At 34.1% G+C, this 15802-nt stretch overlaps 1 protein-coding gene across 1 annotated transcript in view; it reads right to left on the bottom strand.

Moving 5' to 3' along the window:
• LOC140155636 (autophagy-related protein 16-1-like) overlaps window positions 1-15802 on the bottom strand; it is a 31339-nt gene that overhangs the window by 4078 nt on the left and 11459 nt on the right. Inside the window, exons 8-12 of the mRNA XM_072178551.1 lie at window positions 15094-15199; window positions 14748-14896; window positions 12794-12914; window positions 11379-11493; window positions 10556-10705 (exon numbers count right to left, since the gene is read on the bottom strand). Of these exons, the coding sequence (XP_072034652.1) occupies window positions 10556-10705; window positions 11379-11493; window positions 12794-12914; window positions 14748-14896; window positions 15094-15199 (641 nt within the window). The remainder of the gene's footprint in view (window positions 1-10555; window positions 10706-11378; window positions 11494-12793; window positions 12915-14747; window positions 14897-15093; window positions 15200-15802) is intronic.

Raw genomic sequence — 15802 nt, 5'->3', positions numbered from 1 at the left:
GGCAATTAAGCGCACTGTGGCGATTGACCAATTTTGACTCACACTTACAGAAAAACCAAAAAGTTATGATGCTGTAATTTGCAGGATAGTTACAAAACATAATTGGCATTAACATCTCCAATTTTTACAGAAAAATTATGAAAAATAAAAGAATGAGCTCAATTTAGAAATGTCTGTGCAAGCAGTGCACAGTTGAGCTCCCTGCATGTCTATGGGAGTGTTCTAATCAAGTTGATGGTTCATTGGTCATCCCTATTTAGAACCAAGTATGCTAGACCTTTTGTGTTTTCAGTATATGATATCCTAATATTACTACAAGGTAATAATTATAGTAACTCAATTTTTTTAAATGCCTCCATGGAGTAAATTTAGCACTTCACGCATTCAATGTATTGTTACAATATTTCACTCCGGAATTTCTTGTCATGTATCCAGCTTATAATGTCCTATCATGGTAAGATAAAAGAGGTTGGACTTTATCATCAAATGAAGAAGTCTCGGGACCACACTGCATATTGCTCAATTGTGACATACAGTCTTTGACTGGTAGCAATACTTTGAATTTCTCGGGCCCAGGCTGCATATGGTTCAATCGCAAAAATACAGTCTGGGTACTGTAAAGATCTGGTTGACTGTGATTGACCAGTTGATTCTAACATCATTCACAATTGATCAGTAACATCGAGGTGATCAAATCAGGGTTGATGATTTTTTTGATTTAAAAAAAAAATTTAAATCTGATTTTTTTTATTTAAATCAATTTTTAAAAAAAATTTTAACTCCAAGAGCTCCTATACCCCATAATGAAGTGAAACAGTCAATTTAAGAAAAAAATTAACTTACATTTATCAAAAATGGTAAAAAATTAAAAAAGTTGATTTAAATCACTGATTTAAAAAAAAAATCAAGTGATTTAAATCACGATTTAAATCAAAGATTTAAATCAAACAACCCTTGTACAGATCAGTGTAGTTTACAACCTGTGATATGCAATTATTTTTCATAGCTATTGTAGTCAAATCATTGGTATTTTTCTGTATACAGTGTCAACACATTAAAAATCACCAACAATAAAAATTGTGAAACAATCCCATCCAATAATAATTCCCAGGGGTTTGCAAAACATGTGCTAGTTGCTGGATTATTTGTACCTGGTTTTTTTTTATCCCATTTTAAAGGTTATCATAACATACTGTGTGCCCACATTACTCCCCTTTCCCCTTTTGATCAGGAAGCAAAGTTTTACAGGCTCAATTAACCTAAAAGATCCATCCCCCCAACTGTTTAATTTCCTACAGCAACATATTTCTTTATCATTGATTATTTAATTATACCCTATTTTAAATGAACTTGACAACAATTATAAAATGGGGTACAGTGACCTACTTAAAACCATGTACAAAAACTGGGTGCATGACATTGTAGAACTTATTTAGAAAATTGACCAAACTTGAATATTAGATAAATGTATTCAAATTTAAAACTCTTGAAAAAATATAAGGTATAGCAATATGAAAAGACTTTTCTTTCATGATACTATTAAGGCCAAAATATGATCATGTTTTCAAATTTAAAACTGTATGTCTAAGTTGACTGAACACTCCGATGTGTACTGTATGCAATTAAGTGCTGGCTCAGAGACACACTTACATATATATACACATAGTAATGCATTTATATGGCTATACAATGTATAAGCAGTTATATGCTGCATGCATGTACAGAACATCACTTTATGAATATTCATAGCAATCTGTCACAGTAGGGAATATAAGACCTCTAAACAAACTGGCAACACAGGCGGCAGGACATGCATGCACTTCCAGGTTCAGGTCATTACTGAAATCACATCATATTATTCTGAGTTGCCATGTGTTGGACATTGCTAAGTTTACATACACAATTCAACCATGGCATCATCCTACTTGACCAGTGCAGAGGAGGATTTAATGTGTCCACTATGCTTTTATCTATTCATTGACCCACATACACCAAAACAACTGAATTGTCCTCATATATACTGCCAACTGTGTCTGGGACAGTTGCTGCAAAAAGGCACACAAGTTATTTCATGTCCAGAGTGTAGGAAAATCAGTCGCGTTCAACATGGGGACATATCCTTGCTACCAACTAATATCAGATTGAGAAGTCTTGCTGAGAAGCACCAAAAACATGCAAAAAAACCTCCCAATACCAAGTCAAGTTCAACAAAACCTGAACCAGCAGCTGAGAAAAAATCAGACAGGGTACCATTGTGCTCAAAACATGAAGGTGAAAAACTGCACTTTTACTGTTTGACTTGTCAAGTCGCTGTCTGTTTGGCATGTCTTGCTATAACTCATGAGCGACCACAGCATAATGTCAAGAATGTGACAGATGTACACAGTGAAAAGCTACAGATTATGGAAGCCACAGTGAAAAGAAATGAGAAGAAAATATTGAACCTCAAGAAACAGGCACATCATGTAACTAAATGTGAGCAAAGAATTCATATTCATCTCAAGCAATCAGAGGACGATATTGATAGAGCTGTTGCGATGGCTTTTGCTGCTGTAGAGGAGCAAGCACAAAAACTTAGGACCAAATTACGTGAAGGTCAGGAGTTGGAGAAATGTGAACGTCAAAAGGTGGCATTGAATAAGCGAGTGCATGATCTGCAAACTGTAGTTAATGATACTAAAGCGTTGATAGCAAAGGGCACATGTCATGAATACTTAGGTCAGCATGCAGCATTGGCAAAAAAGTTGAATGACTTGGAGATTGCAGATAGAGAAAAAATAGCAGATAGTGAAGTGTACCTCACTTCATATGGATTCATGAAAGATTCTTTACTAAACTTGGGACAAGTATCATCTGTAAGAGTGCGAAAGATAGAGCTACATACATGTTGTAAATTTAAGTTCCGTAACATTATCAATAACATTTCAACAGGGCCTGGTGGTATATTAACATTAACTTTTCGAGAAAGTAAGTCAGTTCCCGTTTACAAGATGTGTCAGGATTCAAAAGCCAAGCTTATGCATCAGTTTGATCTAGTTTCTACGGACACTGACCCTATTGTTGCAGTGACTGAGGCAGGAAAGTTCATGGTTGGAGGAGCTACATATCAATCTCCATGTACGAGGCTTCATGTGTATTCTGCATTAGGAATACATGAAAAATGTCATATCCTCTTTGAGGATCATGAATTTAAGCTGGTCATTGTTGCAATTACTCAAAGTGATGAGAGGTGGCACATTCTTGCCGGGGATTTCCATTATTGGCGTATCATGTCATACACTGCGACATGGGTCTCTCCAGAAGAGCTTCAAGTAAAGCCTCAAACATCAATGAATTTGCAATCAATACAATTGGTGCCGTGGCAGATAGTTCTTATATATGAGCAGCATGGAAATATGCATATTGCGGTATCAAATTTAGAGGACCGAGTGTGTGTATTTCGTTTCTGGGGTAAGGACTGGTGTGATTTGAATCAGGCCTATTATCGTCAACCAAAACATCATGAACATTTAGTGACATGTATTGACATTGCTAATCCCACTGCTATGTGCTATGATAAGGCAACCGACTGTTTACTTATTGGTCGTAAAGACGCAGAACAAGATGCAGAAGATGGTGGTGTTGTAGAGCAATACTGCTGGCGCACCGGACAAAAAATAGCATGCCTTGTGGAAGGACTGAAAGACCCCAGAGCTATCGCTTTCACAGATGATGGTTTGCTTGCTGTAGCTGATGATAAAGCTGTTAAGTTCTACAAAACATCAGTGTAGAGTCTAGATCCAAAGCAGATAACTGGCTGAGTTTCTAACTGTACATGTCGACTAGACTATGTCATATGGCTCTGGTTTTTTTAACATGTATCAAAAGTGTGAACTAAGAGGGTAAAAATGAAATTGACAGAAGACACTTAAAATATGTCATTTCTCAAAGCAGATGACTTGAATTTTATGAAAATACAAAACTTGGAGCTTAATTCTGTTCATTTGGTCTGTAAACTTTAAAACCCTTTAGCCAAATAAGATTTTTTTTCTAAAAAAGCAACTTGTTGCCAAAGCTAGATGTTGCTTACAGTAATGCCCATTAGTTACCAAATTAGTTGTGATAGGAAAATAATGAGTGCAAGTTACTATTGACCAAATATGGCCATTCTGCGATCACTTTTAGGTAACTTTTCAGGCATATGAAACTGAAAAATGGGCAAAATAGCAGGTTTGGTGGTCAAAAATATGCTCTAAATGTAATTTATTTCATCCACATATATTGCTAATTCATATGTGAACAAGGTAATGATAACCAAGTACTGACATATCAAAATAAGTTTGATAATGCCTTTATAGTAAAAATGTAACTCTCTATACTTGTGGGTTTCGGATGTTACATTATTATGTTAACATGCATTATTTGCAGGTATCTGGCCCTATTTCTAAGCATATACTAGTTCAAAAATGTAAGTGATGATCACTGTCAGATAATTAAAGCTGATACTTTCAAATCTAATCATCATTAAATGATATTTTCATCTTCCTGAAGAACAAATGTTAATTTAGATATATACATGTGGCTTATTCCATGAAGTTGGGACACATTACAAATTGGGAGAATTTTATAGTATAAATGCAGTTTAATATTTCTTATATGAACCTTTTCTCCTCAGTTGATATTTATATAAATAGATATGAAGTTTAACTTCCATGTAAAAGTTACTTGAAAATTGTACCTATTATATTCTTATTTTTACGGGCCATTAAGTGGTTGGTGTCCAGCACTTTTTAGGGCAAAAAACGTGACATAGAAAAAGCAAGTATGCGGAATACAAATAATTTCAATTGTAACATCAAACAGTCACAGTTTTACATAATATTACATGAATTAATGTTGGTAGTAGCTAAAAAGTACATTTAAACAAAACAGAAACCAGTCAATTAAAATTTATGGGATGTCAAAAATGAGCTTCCCGATGCTACACGCGGTGTCCAGAAAAATAAGTGTAGCATCGGTATAACAGCTCACCCACAGCACATACATGTATCATTCAAATCAATTTGTTTTGTGTTTTTATTGATGTAAACGTGTTTATAGGAAATTTGACCAGCATTTGTGCCTAAGCTCTCAGTCGTTTTAAAATTTCATGAGAAAATGTCACTGTGGTGTCCACGTGTAGCATCGGGAGATTTCAAACCATTATACTTGCTTACAGCAAGGTCAGTACACATACTGACATGAATGGACTTATTTTAAGATGTGACTGGGTAGGGGTTTTCAAGGGAACTTGATTTGAGGAGCTGCCATTTTACCTAAGAGTAAATATTTTGAAAAAATGGTGCGGTGTCCATGTAGCATCGGGATGTAGCATCGTGATCAAAGTATAGCATTGGGAAGCAAACAGTTAAAATGTATGTAATTTCTTCTTATATTTTGAAACTAGATGACAAACAACTAAACATATTAACTTTTGAGGGCAGGCAAACATTGTAAAATATTTATGTGTTCAATACAAATTTTTATGCACTATTAGACACGGTGTCCATGTAGCATCGGTACACAGTTTTGTCAGTTTTATGTATTCACCAGTTTTTTAGGTATCCTTGTTTTATTTTTTCGACAACTTTTAATGTTCGTAGGCTCAAATATAATTTTTAAATAACTTTACCACAAAGTATGATTACTTCTTGTGCAAAACTCACAATCCTACCTATTCTACAGGACACGGTGTCCAAGTAGCATCGGTAGAATTATGTTGAATTTTTGCAACAAAGGCAAGTTTTTTTTACTTCTAGTTTCAAAATAAACTACCAGCTGTGAATCTAATACTTTCTGAACCATCCTAGGTAGCTGCAAATATATTCCTTGTGAATTTTAGATACAAAAAGAAATCAAACATAATTTTGAATAGATTTACCTGTCATCCTTCATTTTCGATGCCTCATAACTTTTGTTTCTGATTTAAGATAGTGTAATTGGTAATATTATGCGAATTTGCCATGGTAGGACATCATAAAAAAGTATTTTATTAAGACATGTTATGGACAGTATGTTTAAAATAGAGAGAGCTAGTATAAAATGGTGTCCATGTAGCATCGTGATATTTGCCTCGACTACTGAACAACAAAGCACTTCCACAGAAATTCTGTACTTTCCAATGTAAAAAGATCACTTTTTTGTTGAAGTATGATAGTTGAAGTAACTAAAACACACATTACATTTAGAATTAAGTCATTTTGAAATTTTGACCCTTATGTCACACTTTGTGCCCCAACTTCATGGAGTTAGCCATGTACTGATATCCACATTTATTCATATACATTGTTACCACATCCTTATTGTAAATGTGCACTGGACATCATAATAAATCAAATTAATTAGCTCCCTGAAGCATTAAGTTGATAATACAAAGGGCTACACCTTTCTTACAAGCATAATCAGGCTCTCTTTTACGTCTTCCCAACTTCCCAGAGTGTTTCGGATGTTACATTACGTTAACATACAATTGCAATCTAATTTAACTAATTGAGGGAAACATTTGTGACATTTCATTGTTTAGCATAAATATCAATCACTTTGAATCAGAAAACCTGTTGAAAATATTCAAATGATTCAAAATATGTACAAATACTTGTATAATTAAAGGAAGTGATTCGGATGTTACATGCTGTTAACATTTTTTAAAAGTTTGATGGTTGGAAGTTGAATTAACAAACATAAGATCATTGCATATGTACAACAGGTATGTTGCCATGATGGACACAGAAATGTTTTAATGCAAGGCACAATCATTATCATTTGCACATATATATAAAATATGCAAAAACTGATGTGTATTAAAACAGTTCAAAAGGCTGTATTAACAAATAATTCCCATGAAACTTGTTCTGTTATTAAGAGTATTTTTCTTAGTGGTTAATTTGTTTCCATTGATAATTTATAGTTTTATTGGATATAATGAAGCTGTATGAAGCATAATAAGTATTTCTCCTGCTTCATTTCTGGTATATGTGCATAGTGATTCCAATATAGGCCTAACACATGTACATGTACATATTTAAAAAGGTTCACTTTTTTATGAAAATGCAGCTTTTTTCAATTTTGAAATTAAATGTTATCATTGTTATGATAAAATTGTTACTTAATTATTTTCAATAAGTTTTAGATATCATCTAGTGCTAAAATATTATAAAGTTTTTGAAATTACAACTTTATTTTGGACTTGTTAACAAAAAATGGGTAACATCCGAAACATATTTTAAATCAAAGTATTTTGTTAGTGTATGGAAAAATACTCAGTGTAAGTTGCTTTTCAAATTTAAAATAAATTTCTTAGGAAATGTGTATATGTCAGTAATGAAATTAATTTGAAAGGAGTGAACCAAATCAATTATGTTGCCTTTTATCTTATGTGTTGTGCATAGAGACAATAGATATTGTAGAGCTAACAACTTGTAATTTTATCCACTAGCAAGGTTTACAAAGGTGAAATGGAGTCAGCAATATTAGGAAAATGAGAATATACACCAAATTTACTAGAAATTCACATTCATTTAAGTGTATATTCTAAAATCTTCTTACAATGCCCTGTCATTGGCCTCACTTTCCGTTAACATTTTGCCTTGTAACATCCGAAACAAACTTGACATGCTAACGGTTTGCACATTCAAAGAACAAACCCAAGTATGGTAAAAAATATATCTACTATGGCCTTCCCATGATTTCCAATCCATTTGACCCTTTCATTTCCCCTCTAATTTAATTTCTTCAATAAAATGTCACTCTTTCTGTCTCGGATGTTACATTTGATTCGGATGTTACCATTGTTAACGGAAATGTTGTGTGGCCAACATTTTACATAAAGTCAAGAGGAACTAAAATCATTTTTCATTAAGATACTTGTTGACATGTCTACTTCAACTTAATAATGAAAATTCAAAGCTGGTATTGTTCTTCACATAATTATAAGACAATATGTATTCTTTCGGATGTTACAAAACTGTTAACGGAAAATGAGACCCATTTAAGTAATGCTTCACAATAATTTGAAAACATTCAACCGATACAAAATGTGCATTTGCAATTATTTATATTGCCCTGAGGCATACATTAAAAGTATTTGTGCATGTTTTACTTGATAAAACAATCACTTAGACCATGTTAAAAATAGAGCAAGATTGTTAACGGAAAATGTAACATCCGAAACATAATTTTCAAGTGCTCAAATTTTTTTTATGTTAGAAATTATTTAGGTAAATCTTGGATTTCTTGGATCTTGTACTAACATGTGTCCATAAAATATTGAACAGAATACTCAGAGCTGATCTGGTTTTATTTTGCATACAAAACAAATTAGTCACTTTTGTTAGGTTGACAAATTTCCGTTAACAATTGGACATTTGGTCTTGTCACAAGTAAAGAAAGAAAACTGGGACAAATTTTGTTAAGCTATGGGAGATTAGCCTTGGTCTACACTACATAAAAATATAAAAAGTTATCCTGAAATATGTCATGTGTTTCTGCTGGGGTTTCCCAAAGTGTCATTTAGCCTTTTGATACATGTTAAAAAAACCAGAGCCATATTCAATTTTTGATAAATAAAAATATGTTATTAAATCATGATGAATGCATTCAGTTGAACTCGGAATTATACTGTTTAAGTATTCAATAAATGGTCTTAAATAAGTTTATAAAATTAGTGACAGTAAAAGTAAAGTATGTATGTTATTGAATGTACTAGCTTGGCATAATTAATTATGAGAGCTCACTTACTAAAATCTAATCTTTTCAACATTTGGCTCTGATTATTTTGTATCTTTGCATATATTATGTGTAGTTTAAGTGGTACTGTCTGTTCAATTAGCTTAGATTCTTGAATTTTTAAGATATTTGAAAAAATAAATAATTGTGGCCAAAGTCATCAAAGAAAAGTGTTAGCACAGCCTTAGACCTAATGTGGTTTATACTTTTCAAATTCCAAAGTTCAATTTAAAACCTCATTTCTTTTCAATTTTGCCTCATTTTAGGCAGTTACTTGGGTCCACCATAAGGGTTTGCGACCTTTTTACAAATCGAGTGGGACGGTCCATTCTCAACTTAGGGCATAGACCCTATCCAATTTGGTAAAACAATCTGTCCACCAATCTGTCCTGCCATTCCAATTGTTATATCGTTCCGGTTATTGGATAGGTTCTATAGGTGATGATGGTCCACCGGTTTTTGTTACACGAAACTATAATTATGGCGCGATTACGTTTTATGCATAACATTAATCTGAGCATTATTTTTTCCTAAACAATGACATTAAAATTATGGATTTCGTTCTTATTTCAACTGGTTTACAATGTAACTTGAGTTTTGTTTAATACCATCATTCCTTCCCAAGAATATCAGCTTTAAACTTGACATTTTCAGATACAGTGACTTTACAAGAATTGTCTTCTGTAACCTGATTGTTTTAAATAATATTTTCTGATGCAAAAATTCTTTTGTTTCCAAATGTCCTTCTCATACAAAAAAAAACCCCGGAATAACAAATTGAAAATAAATGTGTAATTTTGTAGTAGGCCTATAGTCCTATACCTTCTCAGAACAATTCGTAAAATAAATAAACAAACAAACAAACAAACAAACAAACAAACAAACAAACAAACAAACAAACAAACAAACATACAAACAAACAAACAAACAAACAAACAAATAAATACACAAGGAATGTATTTATATATATAAGCTGGGCATATTTTAGAACAGCTTAGTTCATAAATAATAACGTAATGTTTCAACAGTAGGGTTTCAACACAAATTAGGCATACTGGCTGATATAGCTATTTTGATGGACAATACTTCCTGATACGGATGGTCGAATAAATACTATCTCAGCGTATTATGACATTCGTCCCCATTGCTCTAAATGGATTGATTCGAAAAAGTTTATGGTACCCGACGTTCTACAGATTTTAATAAAAATATCGTGGAAAAGACCAAAATTGAAAAGAAATGAGGTTCTAAACTGAACTTTAGAATTTGAAAAGTATAAATCATGTTAGGTCTAAGGCTGTGCTAACACTTTTCTTTGATGACTTTGACCACAATTTTCTATTTTTTCAAATATCTTAAAAATTCAAGAATCTAAGCTAATTGAACAGACAGTAGTAGTACATGTAGTGGTAGATTTTGTACAGCGCATTGGGGTCATTTGACAGATTACACTTTATAAGCATGCCTTTCATTCATTCATTCATTCATTACTGAACAATTCTGATTTTGGATCAACCAGTCTATTGATCGCAAAGACAGAGTAAAAAATATTGACTATGTACTTTCAATTTTATGCAGGACTTTGCCAGGGACTTTGTACCTAACACACAATGTCAATCATACTATTAATCATACATCTATTTGTTATCATCCAATCTAACCACAAACACCAAGTTTACAAGTATGAGAGCTGCGTCTTTGCACCATGTTTTTTGCGCCTACACAAAGCGCCGTTGTTTCTACACGATTACAGATGTTTTGTTATGAACAACAGAAACCGACTGCGAAGGAGACTACAAATAAAGGCACTTACCAAAATGTCTGTGTGACTTGATTCATTCTCAGGTCTACAAGCTTGAGAGAGTCATCTCTTGAACATGCTAGTAAATAATTACGGTCTTCTGATATTTGCAACGAAGTGACTTTCCCTGGAAGCTGTATTTCATTAGCTCTATGCTCAGACCTGAGATAAAATCAGGATAAAAAACCTTTTAAGTTGTCAATTAGCGGTAAATTTTTCGATCAAATTGTAATTCTTAAAACCCCAATTATACTAGGGAATGTTTTCTCATTTTTTCAAAATATTTGTTTTAAACAAAAATATACACCATTATGTGCAATTTTTAGCTTAATAGAGTGACAAAATTGCTTTGTTCACATGTTTTTTTCAATATTTTAAAAAAGAGACAAATTTAAAAAAAATTAAAAAACCTTCCCTAAGTTCATGTCTCTTCTTCATGAAAAGCTAACTGATTTTTTTTTTACTCCTAACGGATTTTTTACTAAGTTGTCACAAAAAAATTGGGGTAAAAAAGTGAATTTTTGTGATTTTTTCAAAAACTCGAGATTTTTGAACAAATCTGATGTCACCATGGGATTCCCTGACTCATTTCCTTTCCAAAAATGTATAGTTTTATATACTTTGGACATACAATTCAGAAATAATGATGCTCGAAAAGGTCCATGTTCTCTCCCATTACTCTGGCCTTAAGGTCATGTCTTCCATAGTTGTATGGATTTCAACTGGACTAGCCCATTCAGTCCATGTAATAAAGGCACTTCTCAACTTATATAAATGGTTTATGGTAATCAGGGTTCAAGACTTTAAAAAATACAGCACAAATTTGGACCCTTACCTTGTGTCCCAAAATCGTATTCTTCTGTCGAAGTGACCGCTTATTATATTAGTTCCTGCCCCGTCGCTTGTGACTAGATCATTGCAACTAGACATGGCAAACAAGGTTCGACTACCTGATGGTGAAATATGTGAAATAATACGATACAATTAATTTGTCTTGAAAGAAATTCACTCAAGGATGATTTGAACGTTTCAATAGCAAAAATACATAAAACTGTAATGCTGGGCGTAGGTGTTTATCCGTAAACGAGGACACACACATGACATTTCACATTTGAACCGTGGTACTATCTGTAACAGGGAACCTTCGTTGTTACAAGTAGGTCTGTAAACATCCACAATTGCATTTATAATGCATTTGAGACATACATCTTCTATCATACATTAGATATTCATGTACCATCAGCCTTATTCAGCTCATGATATTCTTGGAAGTTTTTGCACTTTACACAAGATTATCATGGATTAATTTTCACTGCTTCTAAGTTATGAATTTTGAGGTGTCAAAATTTGCAGCACAATTTCATTAATTAATGGACTTAAGTACAAGTGTCAGTGCAAAGCTAATTTGTAGTATACACATGTCTTATTCTACTCCCAATTCCAGCACCAATTATTTTGACAATTTGTCAAATGAAACATAGCTATATCCTAATCCTTTAGTTAGAACTGGCAATAAAATGTTGAATTTTACTGTTTGGTTAATGTTTGGAAATAAGGTCCAAAAACATGCATTTTAAAGTGACAATCCAGCACAAAGACTACAATCTACGAAAAAAGTCCTTGGAACGCTTGGTACACTCTGTTGAAATTCCGTGCAGAATTTCATATGATCATGGAAATGATGTATATTGTGCCTGGGAACAAGCATTACCTCTACAACAATGATTTACCCTTCCCCTCTCCACATCAATCAATGTTGGAACATATTGGGAAACCGCTGAAGACATTGGCATTTCTCAACATTGAATGGGGGAGAGGGGGTGAGAGTTTTCCGTTATTTACACGCAAGCGTTCCAAGACTTTTTTCGTTGATTGTAGTTTCTTTACGCTTCTATTCTCTTTTAAAACATGAATGAAGTCATGCAGTAATGAAAGATCACAATTTAGTTTTTATTTATTAAAAGTTTATTTTGGATGTGACTTTAAAAAAAATCTGACCAACTGACCCAAACAAACCAAGGATTCTCATAAAATTCTTGTGAGTTTAATCCAAATATATTCACCTGTACTGTCACAGATTTCTTGGCCTGATTTCCAAAAACTGGCAAAATATTAAAATTTGATTTTTATTACCAGGTCTAACTTAAGGATTAAGATTTGGCAAATTAGAATAATATTTTTTAATAAAAAAAAATAGGTGCTGTATTTTTCTGGAATCGGGAGTACTTCTTCACATTGTATTATACTTACATGCTTTACTCCTAAGATCCCATAGTTTAAGTGTTCTATCATGGCTACCAGAGACTACTTTATTTGATTCTCCCAGAAATTTGGCTGCTAGAACTTTCCCACTGTGGCCTGTAAGTGTATGCTGTAAACATTACAAAGATCAAGTGTTACAAAACTGAGATTAACAAAATACAATGTAGATGAATTCAGTAGGAGAAAGTATGGCTCAAGATAGAACACAGCTCACCATCTGGTTCCAGACAAAAGCAGCTGGAATACTGTCATAAACAGGGTCACAAAGGGCCAGTCATGACCCATAGGACCCTTAGAAGCAACCAAAACAGAAATTTAGTGTACCATCACCCTTGGCATCTTTATCTATGCCCGTGGAACGGTGGCATAGATATTGTATTTGTTCTGTTTAGTCTTCTCCTTCTCCTTCTTCTTCTTCTTCTTCTTCTTCTCAAGATCACTTTTTGCACTCCTCTAGCTCAAGAACCAAAGTAGTCTCGGGGCCCAAACTTGGTATAGTGATGGCCCGTGACCCCTAGCATCATCCTAGGGTACCTCGACCCCAGAGGTCAAAGGTCGTGGGCTACAGGGGGCAATATGTGTAAAATTTCAAACGGCTCTAGCTCAAGAACTATAGCGCCCTCAGGGTTCATACTTAGTATAATGATGGCCCATGACCCCTAGATGTAACTTAATGTAGCCTCGACCCCAGAGGTCAAAGGTCGTGGGCTACAGGGGGCAATATGTGTAAATTTTTAAAACTGCTCTAGCTCAAGAACTATAGCGCCCTCAGGGTTCATGCTTGATACAATGATGACCCATGACCCTTAGATATTTCCTGCGGTAACATCGACCCCAGAGGTCAAAGGCCATGGGCTACAGTGAGCAATATGTGTAAAATTTCAAACAGCTGTAGCTCAAGAACTACAGCGCCTCAGGGTTCACATTTGGTACAATGATGACCCATGACCCTTGATGTATTCTATATTAGCCGCATCCCCCAGAGGTCAAAGTCTAAAGACTTTAAAAAGCAAAATTGGTACGACATTATTAACACAGTGTAGCGCAATAGGTAGTATTTTGTTAGCTACCTGTGTTTGCAATGATAACGGTCTGAATCGTACGTCAAGAAAACTGATCACTTGACAAAAACTCCCTTAAAAGGGAATGTGTAGGCATTTTGATTTTGATTCCTTGGACCACTTCAAAAGGTTTTCATAATGGGACAAGGGGGGTGCTTGGTTAAGGGGTGGGGTCACGGGCATAGATATTCGTGTTTGGTCAAACACAAGTGGTTTCTAGTTGTATTTGTCATCATCGTCGTTATGAGCATTATTTTCATCTCCTCCTTATCATCGTGTGAAACGTGATGTCATCATCATCATCCCTATTAATCAAGGTCATCAAAATCCTGTCTTCCCAAAATTAATAACTCGCATCTTTCAACACCAACATAATTTTTTAAAGGAAATTTATCTTCAATGTCATATTACTCAATGGATTTTCACTAGCACTATGCTTCGCTGCTCATAAAATTGTCAACAGAAGTACTTTCAGCCTTTTGTTTGAAATAATCCATGCTTTTATCTCTAGACTAGATGAGTAAATATATGTGACACAATCAAGGGAAATGAGTCGGATGTCACATATTGATTTTGATATATCGGCAAGGAAATGTTAAAATTCTTTTGTTTTATATTGTTTTCAGCGACTGATAAATTCACGTAACTTCACAAAGAAAAGGCGTATCAACATGGGGTTTTCACTTTCTGAAAGCTCTAAATGTCCTCTTTAGAAACATGTGTAAAACTCATTTTCGACCAGGGCCGATATGTGACTCATTCCCTTTGATCATGTCACATATGTCCAAATATTTGGTAATTTTGAATAACACTATTAAAAGTAAATCTGGATGAAATTACAAAACTATTAGGATTCAGAAACAAAACAAAATCAAACATACCCTTAATCTGTGGTCATGTACACCCCATACTCTTGTTGCGTAGTCGCTGGATGACCCTAATATAAATTGTTCTGTAGAATCAAAGTCTATACACATAACAGCAGCATTACTACCAACACACATGCCTTGTACTTGGCAGTTAGCAGATACTGAAAACAAAAATAAGGTCAAGCATACGTCAGACCTACTTGCAGTCGGGATGAAAATAGTCATGAATACAAGTATAGATGCAGATTTTAGGTACAATAGCACAAAAAATGACAGAATTGAACAAAATACGACAGAATCATGTTGAGCCATGAGCTAGTCAATGACCAAAACTTGACAGTCTTCTGTTTTAACTTACTATTATGAAATTCCCAGAGTTTCAGTTTTCTGTCTGCTCCGCCCGAGGCAAATAATCTCCCTGATGTTGAAAACTTGACGGCATTGACATCGGCATCATGGGCATCCTATCAATAATAACAGTAATAAAACAGCATTTATACAGTGCTTTATGAATCAGATTCCTCAATGCACTTTACACTATAATAAAACTACCCAACTTGATAAATTTACAAAATATGATTTAACTTAAAAATTAAACATATATTAACTCTGCAGCCTGCAATCAAATAAAAAATGTAAAGAGTAATACCAGTGAGAGGCCCATCAACAAAATCCCCAAAGGGAACTGTTGGCGCATCTCACACTGGCATTGCCGAACACCAAAATATGACAAGAAAAAAATCACAGACCAAGAAAAAAAATCAGACCATATTGTGAAAACTAAATAATCACAAACCAAGAAAAATACTAATTTATAAATGTGAGCAAAAAATGGTACACAACCATCTCCATCCAAGAAGGAGATGTCATATCAAGAGCGAGAAAGTGATGTGAGTTTAATCCAATCAAAGTTTGACATCTTTAATAAATATGCTAACACACATCACAGATCCTAAAAGAAAGCGAATAACCGTTTCCGCTTTAATTCTATAACGAACAGAGCTGATGCCATAGTAGTTTCAATCACACCTGTTGGCCTGCCGTATTTGTCAAGTGGTAGGGTAAAT

The sequence above is a fragment of the Amphiura filiformis genome, chromosome 6 (assembly GCF_039555335.1).
Source record: "Amphiura filiformis chromosome 6, Afil_fr2py, whole genome shotgun sequence".
In the NCBI taxonomy this organism is placed as follows: Eukaryota; Metazoa; Echinodermata; class Ophiuroidea; order Amphilepidida; family Amphiuridae; genus Amphiura; species Amphiura filiformis.
The sequence above is the reverse complement of the archived record's forward strand: the minus strand, read 5'-3'. Positions and strand labels throughout refer to the sequence as shown.